The sequence below is a fragment of the Haemaphysalis longicornis genome, unplaced genomic scaffold (genome assembly GCF_048455015.1).
Source record: "Haemaphysalis longicornis isolate Haplotype H1 unplaced genomic scaffold, Haemaphysalis longicornis Haplotype H1 scaffold_7, whole genome shotgun sequence".
NCBI classification, from domain to species: domain Eukaryota; kingdom Metazoa; phylum Arthropoda; class Arachnida; order Ixodida; family Ixodidae; genus Haemaphysalis; species Haemaphysalis longicornis.
Genome location: NW_027526422.1, coordinates 178,777,208 through 178,796,215, shown reverse-complemented (window position 1 = coordinate 178,796,215; position 19,008 = coordinate 178,777,208). Strand labels below are relative to the sequence as shown.

Sequence of the window (19,008 nt, the reverse complement as noted above, 5' to 3'; positions counted from 1 at the left end):
AAATTTCATGCATAGCAAGGCTAAATGTGTCCAGTAGCTCAAGAGAAAAGAACTTTTCTGGAAGCACTCAAAATGGGCCATTTTTTCGTGGCCACGAAAGAGTTAAGCCAGCGGCATCTGTCGTGAGAGAAGAAACTGCGTAACCGCCGAAATGGGCATTTCACTGCGATGCCACGGAATGATTTGTATATGCCAGGAATGATATGTATACAGTGTAGACCATTTATAATGTAACCGCTTATAGTGCGGGACCGGATATAACGCGGGTTTTTGCGACCACCGGTTTGCCTCCCATAGAACTCAATGCATAAGCATACCGCTTAAGATGCGGTTAGCTGAAGCACAATACCGTTTATAGTGCGGTTTTTCGGCGGGTCTGCTGATCGACCGGCGCAGCTGAGGCATCGTTTTAGGGTAGCAAAAGAAAAAAGAAAGGATGAAATCGGCCATCTGACGCAGCGTGCACCCCTTGCCCTCCTCTAACGTAGACACCCAAAGAAAAAAAAATAGGCACCCTTTAGTTCGTGCGTACCTGATAACCCCAACTGACCTTGCATGATGCACCTCGGAAGATAGCGACAGACTCCCCATCCGCGCGCGGCAAGTTGATTTTATTAATCGTGAACCGCATGGCCTGTTTTCGCGCACGAATCGGGCACATCGGCGTTGCGCGAGTTTTTTTTTTTTTTTTTTTTCGTGCTCGTATCGACGATTCCGCGCTCGCGGTGGCTTCTTCGCGTGGCAGTGGGAGGAGCCTGACGACTTGCACCAATTGGGAGACGCGTACCTAATGGCGGGAGATTCGAAGCGCTCCGAGCCGGCTAGCCGCGCCAGAGATGTTTAGGCTTACCACAGCGGTATTTTTTGATGGGCGCTTTCACAAGCAGCGTGGATGGCAGTTTATATTCCACTTTTCGCCCACATTATTAGCTCTTTTCTTGCATGAGCATCTTCGCTTGCGCCCTGTGCGGCATTTCAGCGAGCGGTTTCGAAGCGGTCGCCGGAACTTACTGGAACTGCCTGCACCGCTTCACGGCCAGTGCCGACGCCATGTTGCCGCCTCTTACCGCGCCGCCCACACCACGCCAGTTGTATCCGCGCTGGCGCGCACTGCACGTTTTCGCGATACCAAATCTACCACGCGGTTCACGCTTTAGAACGTTGTGCAGATAAGCCACCGCTCTTTCCCTTTCCGAACATTCGAGCCGCGCGAAGCCGAAGATTTCCACCACCAGTACGTTGCGCTGATAAGCAGCCGCCTTCGGCATCGTGAACACAAGGTGGGATTAAAAAAAAATGCTGGCGTTCTTATCACGTTTTGCGGCATCTGTTCATAGCTAAAAACGCAGCCATGGTCTTTCAAAACAAACCCAACGGAAGTTAAAGCCGCGCTCGCCGTTTGTGAGACTGCGCTTTTGCCCTGCAGCAGCGGCTGATGTTAAAAATAATACGAAACATAGACCGTGCCTTCGTTTTTAAGTGCTGTGCGTTTGAGTGATGATAAATATAGGTTTACTTGAGAGATAGGTGGCGATGTGGTTGAATTCGCGCGTGTTTTGGTTATAGTGCGGTACCGCTTATAGTGCGGATTTTTGCGGCTCCCGCGACATACGTTATAAGCGGTCTACACTGTATATCATTTTGTCTATCAAGTGCCACTACCCTCTTTTTAAAGGAGCCATGAAGACAAAATACAAGTTGGGTTTATTAAAAAGACAGCTTAGTCCCAAGAACAATGATACCAATATCATCGCAATCTTCAAACAAATAACGGAGATATTAAAAACCAGTCGCGACACCCTAGCCAATTTCCCGCAACTTTTCTATGATGTCACGGAACCTTGTTTGTGCGATTGGCAAGCCGCCTAACTGACCTGTCGCGACGACACATGACTGGACATCTGTAATGGGGCCTCTAGTTACATTTGACCGCATCACTTGAATGCTAACGTGCAGTTAATGCACTGAAAATTATGTTTCATTTTTGGCCCGTGTGACGTCATTCTTGCTCATAACACGTCACTGTGGCACAAAATTTGAACGTTTTTCAATGCTTCTTGCTTTTTTTTCGTTAAAAAAACATCTTTTGTGGCTGTAATGAAGCTGAGTGAGATACTGAATCTTAGTTCTTTCAAATCAAACGAAGTTGTGTTTTCTCTGCATGGCTCCTTTAACTGTCACAGCTACAAAGCGTTGTAGCCCACGTTGGTTTTCATTTTGACATTATTGATCGCTCGTCTCTGCGCCCGCCGCAATGAGCCGTTTCACCTCCTGCATGCATTCTTGCTTCATCCCGGCTCACCTGCAGGCCTGCGGCGAGCTCGGGGGCGACCAGGGGCGCCAGTGGGAAGACCAGCACCTCGTAGCGCAGGGCCGACAGCTGCGCCTGGTGCATCCAGGCGTGCAGGTGGAACTGGGTGGCGTTGTCCGTCACCAGGTGGAAGCGCAGGGACGAGGGCGGGCGGCGCCGGAAGTGGCGGGCCGCACTCGCCATGGCCGCCACGGCCCCGCCCAGCCCCGCGTTGGACGTCACCAGGAGCACGTGCACGGTGGAGGCTCCTCCGACGGACTCCACCGCGGACTCCTCTGGAGAACGCCACACCCGACGGGCAGGAAGAAGAGAGCAAATTAACTACAGCCCAACTCACTTATAACAATGTATTGGATGTAACAAGGAAAAGTTATGGCACCGTCAACTCTGCTATATGTTGTATCGTAAAATAACCCGCTTATAACAATCGTCATTTTCCTCATTATTGGTTATTGGCAGTGAGCGCGACCACGGGCGGCGCTGCGAATGCGGCTCCGTGACGTCAGCTTAGGGATTCTCGAATTTGTCATCTGCTTCACTCAGGCTTGCTCTCCCTGCTGCTTCTTTGCGCGCTCGGTTGACGTCTGATGGTTGCCCGCACCATATTTTGCATGTGCGTAACTTTTTATCATGATGATAGCCTTAAAATTGCATACACTAGCTCAAAGCGTGATTGAAAGTATAGTTTTTGATGCCGCTACGGAAGAAACATTGCCGGCGTCGCCTCGTTCCTTGCGAAGCTGGTTTTGTGCGGAGCTCGAAGTCAGAGCTAGGAGTCAGCTTCTGTATTAAGCAATCTTTCAAACAAAGGGAACAGTCAGATGCTAATAAGAGCAAAAATGTAAGAGAAAAACAAATTCCCACGGCTTCAGGGCTGTCGACTTTGGCAGAAGGCATTACAATTTCCGGCAATCGTATGTAAGGTAAAACCGTTTTTGCAACCTTGTCGAACGCTCGGAAGCATTGCATCTCGTCACTTTGCGTTGCCATGGCACGAAAGTATGCTGACATGCACTATGGGTCGCAAAAGATGTAGGTTGAGTTCGAAATAACCTACTTTGTGTTTGGGCGTGCGCAGGTTTTATACCAGGCTTCTAACCAGTACGAAGCCTTATTGAGCAAAACGAGTCTCGTGTGCAGAATAATACAGTAACGCTATGTTTGTACAGACATGGAGGCGTATTTCGATACATTTCCCAAATCCATATCTTACCAATAATCAGAGAGAGAGAAAAGACTTTATTGACTAATAACGGTCCGGTGGCGCCGATGGCATCATCCGGGCCAGCCCTAGGAGCTTCAGGTCAGGCGTCCGGCGCTCGGCCCCAAGGGGCTCGCGCCGCCTACCCGCTGCCTCTCCAGGGCCTCCCGGACGCACTGGACGACTAATTTCTGGGTGTTGTAGTCTGACGAGGTGATAGCTCTTTGCACTGTCACTGGTAGCTGTCGGATGCTTGAGGGTGCGGGGTCTTGGGGTGTGCACTGTAGTATGTGGGCCAGCGTGCCGCGAGTGGCGCGGCAGACGGTACACGCGGATGTCTCGTAGATTGCGGGGGCTATGTGGCGGCCCAGTACTGGTGTGAGCACAGAGTCTGTCTGTATTTGGCGATAGAGGGTCCCCTCGCTTCGAGTGAGGTTGGGGTGTGGGGCCGGGAACCGTCTCCTGGTGTCTCGGTACCACCGTAGTATGGTGCCATAGTCTTCTAGTGGTGTAGGTAGCAAGTAGGGCGCATCTTCATGGGATCTCCGTCCGGGATTCAGGGGCATGGGGGGAGACCTCGCCTGGGGGGCCGCCCGACTGGTGAGTTCGCGAGCGGCCCGGTCCGCAATGTTGTTGCGGTTGCGGGCGCGGTCTACCCCGGGGGCCTGCTCCTCGTGTGCAGGGAACCATTGCAGTCTCAAGGGTCGGGTGGTAGAGCCTGGAGCGTTGCTGAGAATTCGTGCCGCGATTGCCGCCACAGCGTTGGTACCGTAGTTGCGTATGGCCGATTTTGAGTCACTGAGGATGACTGCGCAGCCGGGGTCGGTTGCGGCGAGGGCGATGGCGATTTCTTCTGCTTGCGCCGGTGTACTTGCTCGGAAGCTGGCCGCGGTGACTGTGACGCCCGTGGTCGCTGTCACGACCGCTGCCGCGTACTGCCCGGGTCTGGCGTGGTATGCGGCCACGTCTACGTATCGTGCACTCTCGTCGTTGGCATACAGTCTACTGAGGGCTCTAGCCCGGGCTTTCCTGCGAGCGTCGTGGATGCCCGGGTGCATGTTCTTCGGAATGGGCGCGATGTGCAGGCGACGAATGAAGACCGGGGGTAGGGGTTGTGCTTGCGGTGGGGGATCGTAGAGAGGGCGAAGTCCTGCTTTGTCGAGGATGTGGCGACCGGTGGGCGTGCTTGAGAGGCGATTTAGCTGGTTCATGCGTTGGGCTTCAGCAATCTCGGCGAGTGTGTTGTGCACACCCAGCTCAAGGAGGCGGTCCGTTCTAGTGCATCTGTACAGTCCTAGGCTCTCGCGGTATGCCTGGCGGAGGGCCGCGTCTATGCGTTGGGTCTCCGCCGCCGTCCAGTTGTGGTAGGCCGCGACATATGCAACGTGGCTGACCACGAACGCTTGCACTAGCCGTAGTGCACTGGCCTCCGGCATCCCAGCGTGGCGTGTGGCGACTTTGCGGATGAGCGTCATTGCCGCAGTGACCTTGCGTAAAAGCCGTTGCACTGTGTGCGAGTTGGCGCCGTTAGCTTGTATGTGCATGCCGAGCACGCGCAGCATGTCCTTTCGTGGTATGGCGCTCCCGTCCGCCGTGTGGAGGTTGATGTTGGGCTGGGCTCCGCATCGAGTGCGGCTCGGTGCTATGACCAGCAGTTCCGATTTCGTCGGCGAGCACCTAAGTCCCGTTCCGTCGAGACTGCATTCTACTGCTTGCACCGCCTGTTGTAGAGCTTCCTCGATCTGACCGTCGCTTCCGTGGACGGCCCATATGGTGATGTCATCGGCGTAGAGGTTGTAGTTAACGCTTGGGATTCTGTCGAGGGCCGCAGCGACTCTCATCATTACCAGGTTAAAGAGGAGGGGGGATATGACTGAGCCTTGCGGTGTGCCTGTGCTGCCTTGCCTCTTAGTCGGGAGTTCTAGGTCCCCCGCGTGGATGGTGACCGTTCGATCCGATAGGAAGGCTTTAACGTACGCGAAGGTCCTTTCTCCCATGTTGAGTGCCGAGATCTGTTCCAAGATGGACGCGTGCTTCACGTTGTCAAACGCTCCCTGCAGATCTAGTCCTAGGATGGCCTTGGTATCGCTGGTTCGCCTGTCGTAGATGGCCCCTTTGAGGAGGAGCATGGCATCCTGCGTGCAGAGGCCCTGGCGGAATCCGGTCATGGTGTGGGGATACCTGTGATTCATTTCTAGGTAGTGGTTCCAACGATTAAGGAGCACGTGTTCAAGGCACTTGCCAACGCACGAAGTGAGTGAGATCGGCCTGAGGTTGCCAATATGGGGCGGTTTGCCTGGCTTGGGTATCAGGATGGTCTTGGAGTCTCTCCAGCTCTGGGGTAGGTGGCCCGTACGCCAGCAGTGGTTGAAGTAGCGGGTGAGTCTCTCTAGGGATGTGTCAGGGAGGTTGCGTAGCTCTTTGTTGGTGATGCCGTCTGGGCCCGCCGCCGAGGTGGCATTGAGGTTCTGGAGCACGTTCTGCACTTCCCAGAGTTCTATGTCCCGGTCGAGGTCAGGGTTGGCGGCTCCGCCATATAGTGGAAGCTTTGCAGATGGGGTGGTGGGGAGATATTTCTCTTGCAGGTAGCGGATCGTGTCTTGGGAGCCGTTCTCTCGCGTCGCCCGATGTATCGTACGCTCGAGATGGGTACGCTGGGTGGTCTTGGACTTCGCTGGGTCTAGCAGGTATCGGAGCAGATGCCATGTGCGTCCGACATGTAGTTGGCCCCCGGCTTGTTGGCACACTGCGTGCCACTGTTGGCGGCAGAGAGTTGCGCAGTATTTTTCGATTTCCCTGTTGAGTTGGGCAATTTTCTTGCGTAGGTTTCGGCTGCTTCGGTACCGCTTCCACCTGCGTTGCAGGGACTGTCGGGCTTCGAGCATGTGGGCTAGGTGACTGTCTACACTATCCACCTGTTCGGGGACTTCGACGGCCCGCGTGGTGCGCTTCTTGACTCGTTGGAGTGTCTGTGTCCACTCCGTGATGGCCTGGATGTTGTCTCTGCCGTCGAGGGTGTCAAGCTGTTCGAGTTCGTGCCGAAAAGCGTCCCAGTCCGTGAGATGTTGCGTGCGGCGTTTGGCCGACAGGACCACTTGACTCGTCGGGACGAGGACCTCGAGGATGTAGTGGTCACTCCCGAGGGAGTGGCCCGTATGGCTCCATTGGGCTGCGGCGCAGTGCGGGGCCGGGCGGTGGAAGGTGAGGTCGGGATTGGTGTCCCGTTGCACCGAGGTGCCGATGCGGGTGTGGAACGTTGTGTCATTGAGGAGCAAGAAGCCGGTGTCGGCTGCCTCGTCATGCAGTGACCGTCCTTTAGCTGTCGTTCGGGGGTAGTCCCATGCTTGATGTGGGGCGTTGAAGTCACCTCCGACGAGCACTGTGTTGCTTCCAGCTAGTTGGATCAGTCTTCGAAAGAAGTGGCGGAATCTCTGTCTGTAGTGTCTCGGATTGCTATATGCAGTGACTACGAAGATACTTTCTTTGCTCTTACGTCTGCCTAGCACGATTTCCGCTACGCCGTATTCTATGGGGCTGGCAGCGATGGGTGGGTGCTCGATGCATGTAATGCCTTTCTTGACTAGGATGCTTACGCCTTGAGCTGTTCCCGCACCTTCACCCCGGGCGCTGGGGGGAATGGCGTAGGCATGGTACCCAGGCATCGTCAGGATTTGCTCGCTGTGTGTTTCCTGAAGTAAGAGGACGTCCGGTGTGGACTCGGGATCGAGTTGCCGGATGTGTTGTTGTAGCGTATTTCTTTTGAAGTGGAGTCCGTTTGCGTTCCATTGCCAGATTCTAAGGGGACGGTGTCGGTTCGAGGGCGGTGTCATGGTTGGGCCGTTGGGTATTGGGGTGGTGATGAGGACGACGTGGCGGGTGCCAGCTGTAGGTGCGCTTGGATTTGAAGTATCATGGTTTGGATGTTTTGCATGGTGCTCACGAGTTGTTGTCCGTTACTTTCTAGGGTCCCTAAACGTGTGTATATAGACTTGATTTCTGTCTCGACCCGGTCCTGTCGGTCCCGCTGATGGTCGAGGCGGGTGAGTATACGTCGCTCTTTCGAGTTCTCCAGCGCCCGGCGCTTTGGGCCAGGTTCCACGCCGCTGCCCAATAATCAGATATGCGTTGCGCAGGAGTAGGAGGAGGAAGAGAAACTTTATTTAACAGTAAAATCCAGCTAATTATTGGGCGGGGTCCTCAGTCCAGGACACGAGAGTAAGAGGAATTCTGTTCAATTAATAGAACGCCATACCTAGTAGGACAGGATTTGTTCTTTACACTCGAAAGGCTTCGAAAACAATAAAAAGATGCTTGTATATATTCATCGGTTTTGATTTTTGTTGTACTGGAAACGAGCCATGGATAATATTTATTGCCTTCGCTAGGGAGTATATGAAGCCTTCAACACCGTAATCATTTCATAACTGTGCAGGTTGAGAGTCAGTACGTTATGATAACGATGGAAGAAGAGAATGTATGCCACAGAGCTTGAAGAAAATATCCACACGGGCGTTGTGAGCCTCCCAAAAACCCCCAAACTTCATATTAAGATGTTTGTGACAGTGCAGAAAAATTAAGGCGTCGGACACAGAAAAAACATTCATACGGTACAAGTCAACAACAACAAAACAAATAGAAGACAGACGTTTTATTACCCGGTGTGCAATGGGCGTGTAAGGGCCTGCTGCCCGGTGCGTAGCGTTAGACTGTTGAATCTTCGTAAGAACATCTCAAAAATACTTTGGCGAAGCCTACGCATTTGGATACTTATCGAAAAGCTCTGAGTGTGGAACCTCGCGAATAAGCTAGAAAGGACGAGTAATACCCCTGCTACACTAGGGTCCGAATGTCATTTGAACCAAATGTCATTTGACTCAAATGCCAAGTTGTGCTGCTACACTAGGTTTTGAAATGCCATTCGGCTCAAATGACATTCGAGCCAAATGAGCACCCAGAGAGACATTTGGGGCGCTCAAATGCCATTTCTAGCACTCTTGCGCACAGCGTTCCAAGTCAGCATAAACAAATACATTACTGGTGTACTTAAAACGAGGAAAATAGTCTTAATTGTGGGACTCCGTTTAGTACTTCTCGTTCACTTAAATCGCAATATCAAGATGTAATAATTCCGTACTCTCAGCACCAGTGCGAGCAAGCAACGAACCAGTGTGGCCAGACAGCACAAAAAACCTCGATTGGGATTCAGAATTAAGCAAAAACCGTGTCAAAGTTTACATTATTGGTAATTTGATATCATTTTAATACAAAAGGCTGCTGCAAAATTTGATTGTTGCATTATTGAGTAAAAACAGAACTCGACAGCAGCAGCAGCAGCGCCATGCAGCACGGCGAGCGAACGCTAAAGCTTTCAAATGCCATTGAAATTGTAGTGTAGCACGGCGGATTCTGAATGGCATTCGAAGCACCCCATTTGAGTCAAATGACATTTGGTTCAAATGACATTCGGACCCTAGTGTAGCCGGGGTATAACACGTGTACGATCTTCTGACTGATGCTCTGATGAAAGTTGTTGTCTCTCTCCTCTCCTCGTGTGTTGCAAACTTGAGTGGGATACAGCTTGACATTATCCAGATGTGTCAGAAGCTGGTAAAATGACTGAATTGCAGGAAATACACTCTAATGCACCAGAGCATTAAAGCGGGCGGTTTCTAGCACGGGCACTGCTGGGCCTCACAAGCGGAGTGCAGCAGACGACAGCGGCGCGAGTCCCTAAGCCCACGTCAGAGCCAGGGGGCGCCACTCAAGCATCTCATTGCCAATAACAATCGATTGATTGTGGGGTTTAACGCGCCGACGCAATGCAGGTGATGAGGCGTGCCGTAGTGGAGGGCTCCGGATTAATTTTGACCACCTGGGGATCTTTATCGTGCGCCGAAATCTCGTAAACACGGGCATTTTTGCTTTTCGCCTCCATCAGAAAAGTGGCCGCCGCAGCCGGGAATCGAACCCACGACCTCGTGCTCAGCAGCGCAACGCCTTAGTCACTGAGCCACCGCGGCGGGTTGCCAATAACAATCGAGCCTGACAGTATTAGAGTACGTGAGATCTTTGGAGATCTGTGGGAGATCTGGAATGCATGGTGTGGACGCAAGCATGACTCTTTGAGCATGAAATAAGTTGCGGCATTTTCTGTCTTTCCGACACACAGAGGAAGTTGGTGCCTTTTATGTAGCCATGCTATCCCTGAAGGAGGAGACTTCTGGCTGCCCCTCTTCTCCTGCTGTCAGCTGGCCCAGAAAATCAGAGGAGAGGCAGGGGGCACCTCTTCCAACACTGTTCGTATTAAAATAAAGCTTGGTCACAGACATGGCCAATGCACCACGGACATGGCGCAACTTAGGCCACTGTGCCCGCACGCCGACGAAAAAAAAAAAAAAAAAACACCGGCGTGCATCGTCTGCTCCGTTTCAATCCGATTCTAAACGGTGGCGCGTCAACAGAGATGTTATTAATCGCACTCACATTGGACTCGAGGCAATACTTTGCGTTCGGCGAGGTAGAGCTTGTAACGTGCAACACAGTCATGTGCTTAGCACGGACAAGTACCGGCATCCCGCAGAGCCCAACGTAACGAGTGACGGCACACTCACACGGTTGCGTGCACGAGCGCCTTGCCAGTGAACAGAAGCAATAGGACCGCCTCCATACGTTTGGCGACATCCTCGACCCTTTCCACCAGGATTGCGCTCGATTCCCACCACCGCATCCATCGCTCAATCGCAGGCATGCAGTCCTTCTCAGGCAGCTTCAAACACTATCACTCCCCACTACACACCTCATGTCCACCATATATCCTGCGGAATATAAAGACGGCTGCCCCTTCTGTTCTGTGGAACGAGCCTCACTTCACCACATCATTTGGTCATGCCCAGTAATGCCGGCATCACACAGAAAACATTGATTGATTGATGATTGTAGGGCTTAACGCGCCGACACAACGCAGGCGATGAGGCGCGCCGTAGTGGAGGGCTCCGGCTTAATTTTGACCAACTGGGGATCTTTAACGTGCGCCGAAATCTCGTACACACGGGCGTTTTTGCGTTTCGCCTCCACCGGCAATGCGGCCGCCGTGGCCTGGAATCGAACCCGCGTCCTCGTGCTCAGCAGCATAACGCCTTAGCCACTGAGCCACCGCAGCGGGTACATAGAATAAATCATCGCAGCCTTCATAACATAGCATCCTTACCAGAGTGTGAGGCTGCCATCCCTAGCCCACCTCCTCTCGTGCAAGAAGCCCTCGCCCAGTTGGCTGAAGACACCGCGCTCCCAAAACATCGGGAGACCCGTTGTCTAGATGACTGAGTGAACAGCTCAGTGGTGCACTCTCCACAACGTTTGGGCCAAACAAAGTTACTACCACTACTACTGCTTCAATACCAACAACCACTATTTACACAACCCCAAGGACAGTGACGTGTTCCCTCGTCTTCATGAGGGTTTTCAGCAATCGAGAAATAGCACTGAAGCGAATGGAGGGTGTTGCAATTCCTCACAGGCGGTATGCCAGCCACTCTTGAGACAGCTTTTATTGCATTCTCACAGGCTTTCAGAAGAGTTTAAAAATAAGCAAAGTATAAGGCAGTGTCAGCAGATTTTTCAGCCCAAGCATAGAGAGTGATAATTGAAGTTGCTTCATTATCGCTGCTATTTCAAAATACCCAGCTGTGATACACTGCAGACTGCCTGAAAGACTGTTACTGACACCCCGTAGATCTCAAACGCTCCCGGACAAAGTTGAAATTCAAACGTTCAAACTTCGGGGGTTTCACGCACAGAAGCAACCCCTGGGCTTTGAGGAACACCACAAGTGAGCACTCTGGATTACTTTTGAAATTTTGACCCCCTCAGCACCTATAACGTGCACCAAAACCTCAACTCCTGGTTGTTTTGACTGTCCGCCTACACCTGAAAAGGGCCACCGCGGCCTGGATCAAACCCGCATCCTTCGGATCAGTAGCACGCCTTAGCCCTTTCAGCCCTGATTTTTTTTTTTATTTCAAGCAAAACAGTGTTTTCTGTGTGATTTCCTAAACTTTGGGGTCCCATAAGCCCACAAACAAAAAATAGAGCTGGAAGCAAATGTATTAACACGTTTAGTCAGGCAATTAATTAAGACACCTTGCAATTAAAAATTTTATGTTGAGCAAGGACACCACATCACTCTTGCACATTTTCTAAAACGTTATGACATGAACCTACAAACAACACGAGCTTTGAAGTGCACGTATTTATACATATACAAGCTTGGGAATAAAACTGAGACCGCCATTTTTTTAGCCTCAGTGTCATGCTTTACTTCACCGGAGCTTTTTCTTGTTTGCAGCGTGTAGCTTTACTAAGATGAAACAACAGTGATATCTATTGCAATAGGCATCATTGAAGGTCAATTCCCCAAAAATCTAGCAGTTTTGGTTTCGTTCTCTATGCGCTAGAAGAACTTTTATGTGATGGCGTCAACCGACACCACGAGGGCGGAAAGGGTTAGTCACCGAGCAATCAGTTGTCGCAAAAGTATTAGGAAAGTGCACGGGGGCCTCTCACCGGCCGTCCGGCCACCAAACGAGTAGTTGGCTTCATTGGAAACCATCAGCCGGTAGCCGTAGTACAGGCCGACCAGGCACGTCACCGCCAGGGACGCAAACAGGCCTGCAAAGCAGAACGTCATTCACTTTTCTATCACAGCAGCCCTCCGAGGAGACCAGGAAAGCTTTAACGGATACTCAGAGGGCTCAAACACACCCCCAAAGCCCTCAGCATTTTTGAACACCCTCACAGAAAGGAAAAATGTATCAGAGTTAATCCCTCTTTTGAGGGACATGATAGACTAGAATATGACGACTTGTAAAGAGAATTGTTCGTAAACATGCGGACACAGTTTTCCGTAATGCGTACCCAACTAATGTGGACGGAAGAACCGTACAAATGATTGATTGTAGGGTTTAACGCACCGACGCAACACAGGCGATGAGGCGCGCCACAGCAGAGGGCTCCGGATTAATTTTGACCACCTGGGGATCTTTAACATGGACCGAAATCTCGTACACACGGGCGTTTTTGCTTTTCGCAAGCGGCCGCGGCGGCCGGGAATCGAACCCGCGACCTTGTGCTCAGCAGCGTAACGCCTTAGCCACCGCGCCGGGTAGAACCATACAAATGGAACACAGTCCAACCAAATAACAAGAGTACCACCTCATCACAATACAATTGTTCAGACAAATGTCAGATTGTCACACTGTGGCGGCTTGCTGTGGATGCAGTGCGATTAGCAAAACCAATTCATTGCACGACAGCACCAAGGAATGCTGATGAAATGAAGGCTTCTGTCTTAACCATCTTAAGCCTGAAGAATACGTTAACATGAAATCGGCATGCTGTAGATATATTATGATGCAGGCCTGACAGCGCAACCACACGGCGGTATGGCTGAAGCACTAATTCGTGTTAGCGTAATCCTAAAACGATGGCCGCACTTATTTTGAATTCATTGTAACATAAGAACAAAACAGCTTTGGGCCCACACGGCCGACATGAACGAATGTTAGGTACCGTGAGTAAAGTAACAGACAACAGCTGGGGCACGTTGTAAGTTCGTAAAATTGTCATGGACCAGCACATGAACGTTTGACGGGAATCGCACACATAAAGGATGGTGCGTCGTTGTTTCAGAGCTGTGATGGCGTCAGTACACTACCGTGTAGCTATAACTCAGTAACGACTTTTCAGAACAGCAGTTTGGAGACGTAAGTCTGGCAATGACGAGCTGCACCCCGAGGGTTCGTCACGGCCAACCTAAACTGACAAGACGTGTTTACATCGGCGTCAAGCCCGTTTATAAGCCGGCGCGCACTAAAATGGCGCTCTTGCGTGAAACATCACGTCAAAGTTGTTGCTGACCAAAATCCCACAGGTAGGTGGCTCGCCGCAACTCGCACTGCAAATTAGATCTAGCCGTCGGGAGTGGCAGACGTCAAGCGAAAGACGCCGCAAAAGTAGGTTTAAGAAACGTTATTCGTATGAAAAGTAAGAAAAAGAATTCGCGTCATGCGGACTACTGCAACGACGCGATTTGAGTGCGACAACCAACGTTTCGTTGGGCCTGCACAGATCACCGACACGACAGACTTCATCCCACGACTCAATAAACACAGGAGAACCCCGAAGTCGGTCTAGTAACTTTGTTGGGTTGGTTCCACCGGACAGTAATTTGAAGCATGAGTTGGCGGCAACGCGAACTTCGTTTACTTGCCACAACTGACCACCAGCGCGCATACGGGGCCTTTCAGGGTCGGGAGAAGCAAAAGTACACACACACCTTTGACGAGGCAAGTGTTGTGCGAGCGTTTCAGCATCCCCATCGCGGGTTCGGATCCACTGCCTTCACTTACTCTTTTTCCAATTAGTTTATCCCACTGTCATTTACGCTTTTACCGCACGTGAGCACGCACTCACACGCGAAGCCCATCGTGCGCACAGCCGGCAGAACACATGATTTCCCTACTAGCCGAGAAAGCGACGCGGGCCTACAAAAACAAGAAAAACAAACACGAAAGTCGTGGTTGCCAGATGTGATGGCAGCGTTTGGCGAAATGCAGTGGCTTGAGATGACTTTTACTACCCCTTTTGAGTTTGGCGGCGTGCCTGATGGTGCTGCAACATTGGTGGAAATTTCTGAGGTAAGAATACAGTGGGAAGAGATCACAATGAACGGCCAGCATTGCCCAAATAGCCAGCGGACGTCCGTCGGCTCTCCGGTGTTCATTTCGGTTCCGGCGTCCGCTGGACATCCGCTCCAGCATCGCCTCCTCTAAAACATTTCCCCGCATTTCCCCGAGGGGAATAATGTGAAAGTGCGAATGCACGAGTTGAATTTGCGCGGTTCGGTAATGTTCGCGAAAGAGAGATCACACACACACACAACTACAAAGAAAGAAAGATGCATTTATTCACAGACACCTATTTGTGTTGTCGTTGTACTTGATTGCTAGAGCGGATCTCAGCTTTGAAATTTCGTGTCAGTACTCCTTTAAGCGGGTGCATTAGCCCTTCTCACGCCCGATTCCTGGCCAATCCCCCACGTGGGTATGTGCCATGCACAGACACCTATTTGTGTTGTCGTTGTACTTGATTGCTAGAGCGGATCTCAGCTTTGAAATTTCGTGTCAGTACTCCTTTAAGCGGGTGCATTAGCCCTTCTCACGCCCGATTCCTGGCCAATCCCCCACGTGGGTATGTGCCATGTCAGCGGCCAGGCAGCGCGCGCCTATCTCCCCCCGTTGCCAAGGAAGACGAGGAGATTCCTGGCCAATCCCCCACGTGGGTATGTGCCATCTCCCCCCGTTGCCAAGGAAGACGAGGAGCGCGCGCACCCGCAGCTGTTGCTATGTGGACGGACGGTGGTCAACGGAATTCAGGGTCGCTTATAAAGTGCAATCGCACTTAAAAGATGCCTGGCAAGCTCGCCCGGTCGGCCCGGTCGCCCATTGAAGAGAGACGGCCGTCATGGTGCGCTCTTCTGCCACGCGGCGGCGCTGGCAGAAAGGGGGTGAAAAGGGGGTGAAGGAGCTTCGGACGCTGTGCCCACATATGCAGGTCGTCGTTAGCACGGTACCAGAGATCATTGGGAGAGGGGTGCATGTGGAAAGGGAAGTTGTAGCGGTAAACCGAGACATACGGGAGCTGGGCAAGGAGCTGAGTTTCGCTGTCGTAGACATCAACAGGGATGTCCGATGGTATAGTGCCTAGAATATTCCAGGCACTATACCGATGGGTTGGCCGGAAAAGGGCGTTCCAGCGTGACGGAGTGCATTTCAGCGGGCAGGTGGGAGCAGCCATCGGAAGACGACACGCGGCGCGAACTGTGGCTTTTTTAGGGGGGCCACAGGCCTTTGCGAAGATGGTGTAGACAAATGCAAGGAGCAAAGTGAGAAAGCGGGGTCGGTGCAGATTAGTGTAGGCAAACGAAAGGGACGACGACGGCGTGTAAAGAAGAGAGGGAGGAAACTGAAGATCGCATACATAAACATGCAGGGTGGCAGGAAAAGAGAGAAGTGGATGGAGATTAGTGAGCAGCTAGAACAGGGCTGTGACCGAGACGCACCTACGAGACTTGGAAGAACCTCCGTTAATCGGAGAGTATGTATGGGAAGGTTGTAATAGGACGACTGGATTGAGAAAAGGCGGAGGAGTAGGTATGCTTATACGGCAGGGGGCTATTTGGAAGAGAGTGAAAGAAGACTGTGAAGAACATGTGTGGGTGAAAGGGATAGTGGAGGGTAGGGATCGAGATGGCTTTAGGGGTGGCGTACCTATGGACGGGTAAGGATAGCAAATAACAAAACGAAAAACTGGTGGCGTGTCTAAAAAAGGACATCGAGGATTTGAAACGTTCCGGGGAGGTACTATTGTTAGGGGACATGAACGCCCACATTGAAGATCTAGACGGGTACACAGACTTCAACGGAAATCTAATGCTAGATATGTGTGAGTACCAAAAGCTGATCATAGCAAATAGGGAACAAAAATGCGAGGGTCAAATAACGTGGGAGTGTGGTAGGAGACAGTCAAGTATTGACTACTGCCTTATTTCAGAGGGACTCTATGAATGGTTGGATGGAATGACCATAGATGAGGAAGGGGGCCACAGTCTGGGCAGGGACCAAGCGCATAAACCTGGGTTTTGGGAAACTGGGGGGCGAAAAACCGGGTCGACCGGGGCAGCGCACAAAGTTAAACAGCAAACAAATTGCAGTTATAGCCAAAAGAATAGAGGCTGACATAGAAAGAAATCCTGGAGAAGAGTGGGAATATGACAGGCTCATCAAAACTATGCAGGAAAAAATAGTGAAGGCAGAGGGGGCCAATCGATGGAGAGGAAAGAAAACACCCAAAAGCTGGTGGAACAAAGAAATCAAGGAGGCGATAGAGAGGCGTAAACAGGCGTCTAGAGATCACAGACAGGCCAAGAGGGCAGGGATACAGCAGGAAGAGGTGGACCTAAAATGATGGGAGGAGGAGGAGGAGGAGGAATAAACGTCCCTATAAAGCAGTTCTCCTTGGGGAAGAGTCCTCATTCCAGGACCCCTTGAGACCGTCCGGCTTCTTGAGCCCTCTTCACCAGCCAAAGCTGGTCATCAGGGTCCGAGCTGGGCAGTGCTCTCTCCCAGTGCTCAGGGGAGGGGAAGGGCAGGGGGGAAGGTTGGGGTTCTCGCAGCCCCACACAATGTGAGCAATATAAGCAAATGAAACAGGAAGTGCAGCAATTAGTGCAGGCGAAAATAAAGGGGGACCGCGAGCGATGGGTAGCGCAATTACGAGAAAGGGGTAGAGACGGCCCGAAAAGGTTTTGGAACCATGTGCAGGCATTAGGGAAACGCACGAGTCCCACAGAAGGCGGTACTATAGAAAACGAGCCGGGACAGATGCTCAAGGGAGAGGAAGCATTGTCATACCTACACAAAATCACCACGGAGAAGTTCAGTAAGATGGATGAAGAGGCCCCGCAGCCTACACAGAGATGTCGCGACGGGTAGGCCGGAATGTCTGGAGATAGATGGGGACAAGCTGAAACGGAAAAGAGCTGAGGAAAAGGTCCCCCAAAATACCGCAGTAGGCACAGATGGGATACCGATGGAGTTGATTAACCAATTAGGACCAAAGAGCAAGGGAAAACTACTACACGCCATCAGAACAAGGATAGAAGAAAAGGCAATACCGGCCGCGTGGCAAATGAGCAGGATGAACTTGGTGTACAAGGGCAAAGGAGTCAAGACAAACCCGAGTTCGTATAGGCCAGTAACCGTCACGTCAGTGCTGTACAGGTTAGCAATGCAGGCAGTGAAGTTCGAACTAGAGCAGTGGGTGGAAGAAAATAGGATATTAGGGGAACTTCAAAATGGGTTTCGAAAAGACAGAAGACTCGACGACAACTTATTTGTGGTGAGCCAATGCATAGAGGTGGCGAAGATGCAAAACCGACCTTTGTGGTTAGCCTTTCTGGACATTAAAGCGGCGTATACGATAATGTAGACAGGGAGAGGCTATGGAGTATCCTGGAGAACGAGGGAATTGGGGCAGAACTCATTAGCTTACTCAGGGAGCTATACCGGGAGAACCAAGTGCAAATAGTGTGGGAGGGGATAACATACAATACGTCTGTGTACACCTACAAGGGTGTGAAACAATTCCTCTCTCTCCGCTGCTGTTCATGATCTACATGGCGGGGTTGAAAGGAAGCTAGAAGTCAGTACGATGGGGTTCGACTTATCATACATGAAAAACGGGCAGGTGGCGGAACAACGGGTTCCGGGACTAATGTATGCAGACGACATATTATTGATGGCGGATAACCGGATAGGTATGCAGGGCTTCATGGATATATGCGGTGAAGAAGCGACGCACCTAGGGCTATCCTTTAGCAGAGAAAAATCGGGGATCATGGTCTTTAACGACGGCGCGGAGCACAAAACAGTATCAGTGCAGCAAGTAGAAATACCATTGGGGAAAGAGTATAAATATTTAGGAGTATGGCTGAACGACAGCGAAGATTACACGCAGGCGCATGAGGCGCACCTTAAGACGAAAGGAAGACGGAACGCGGCCATAATGAAGCCTAGAGCCCTCTGGGGATACAGCAAATACGAGGTGGTAAGGGGAGTCTGGAAAGGACATGGTACCAGGATTAACTTTCGCAAATTCGGTTCTGTGCATGAAGCCAGAGACCCAAGCCGGCCTGGAGGTAAATCAGAGGGCGGTAGGCAGATTGGCCCTCGGGGCCCACAGTAAAACTACAAATGAGGCGGTGCAAGGGGATATGGGCTGGTCGTCTTTCGAGGAGAGGGAGGTGCAGAGTAAGATAAAGTTTAAGGAGCGACTTCGTGACATGGAGGACGAAAAATGGGCCGCGAGGGTGTTTAAGTACCTGTATATGAGGAGCGTGGACACGCGGTGGAGACGGAGGACCAGACAGCTGACCAAGCGGTACGGCAATTCGGTAGGGGAAAGTGGTGTTTACACAACAGTTAAAAAGCAGGTAAAGGCAGCAGAGACGACGAAGTGGGCACAGAGCATGGAAGCGAAAAAAACTCTGGAGACTTATAGGGCAGAGAAACGGGAAATTAAGAAGGAGGGATTCTATGACAATACGAGAGGCAGTACTTTGCTCTTCGAGGCACGGGCAGGGTGCCTGAGAACCCGGGCATACACGGGTAGCTAGAGGCAGCAGGATGAAACATGTGCGTGCTGCATGGGAGGAGGATGCAACTCTATTAGGTTAGCTGGGAGTAGGGCGAGTAAGCGTAATAAAACTGGCAAGTCGGTTGCTGACAACCGACGCCCCGATTCAAAGGGAAAGCCACTATTCATCATCATCATCATCAGCTCCGGCTGTTCTCCCATACGTGTAGCATGAATCGGTGCTGTACAGCCGGCCCAGGTTCGCACTTTCAATAGTTTTTCTTGGGCTAGGTGAACACGAAAA

At 51.6% G+C, this 19,008-nt stretch overlaps 2 protein-coding genes across 4 annotated transcripts in view; one reads left to right on the top strand and one right to left on the bottom strand.

The window, feature by feature from the left end:
- Positions 1-14,035, bottom strand: part of LOC144147287 (glycosyltransferase 8 domain-containing protein 1-like) — a 43,568-nt gene extending 29,533 nt beyond the window's left edge. Inside the window, exons 1-3 of the mRNA XM_077679384.1 lie at positions 13,846-14,035; positions 12,075-12,179; positions 2,303-2,586 (exon numbers count right to left, since the gene is read on the bottom strand). Coding sequence (XP_077535510.1) covers positions 2,303-2,586; positions 12,075-12,179; positions 13,846-13,888 — 432 coding nt within the window. The 5' untranslated portion in view covers positions 13,889-14,035. The remainder of the gene's footprint in view (positions 1-2,302; positions 2,587-12,074; positions 12,180-13,845) is intronic.
- A 46-nt stretch (positions 14,036-14,081) lies between these two features.
- The window catches only part of LOC144147288 (uncharacterized), a 181,524-nt gene continuing 176,597 nt past the window's right edge, over positions 14,082-19,008 (top strand). For all 3 annotated transcript variants that reach the window (XR_013317882.1, XM_077679386.1, XM_077679385.1), the window contains exon 1: positions 14,082-14,206. Coding sequence is in view for 2 of the 3 variants with exons in the window: in XM_077679386.1 (XP_077535512.1) it covers positions 14,102-14,206 (105 nt within the window). In the remaining variant the exon portion in view is untranslated. The remainder of the gene's footprint in view (positions 14,207-19,008) is intronic.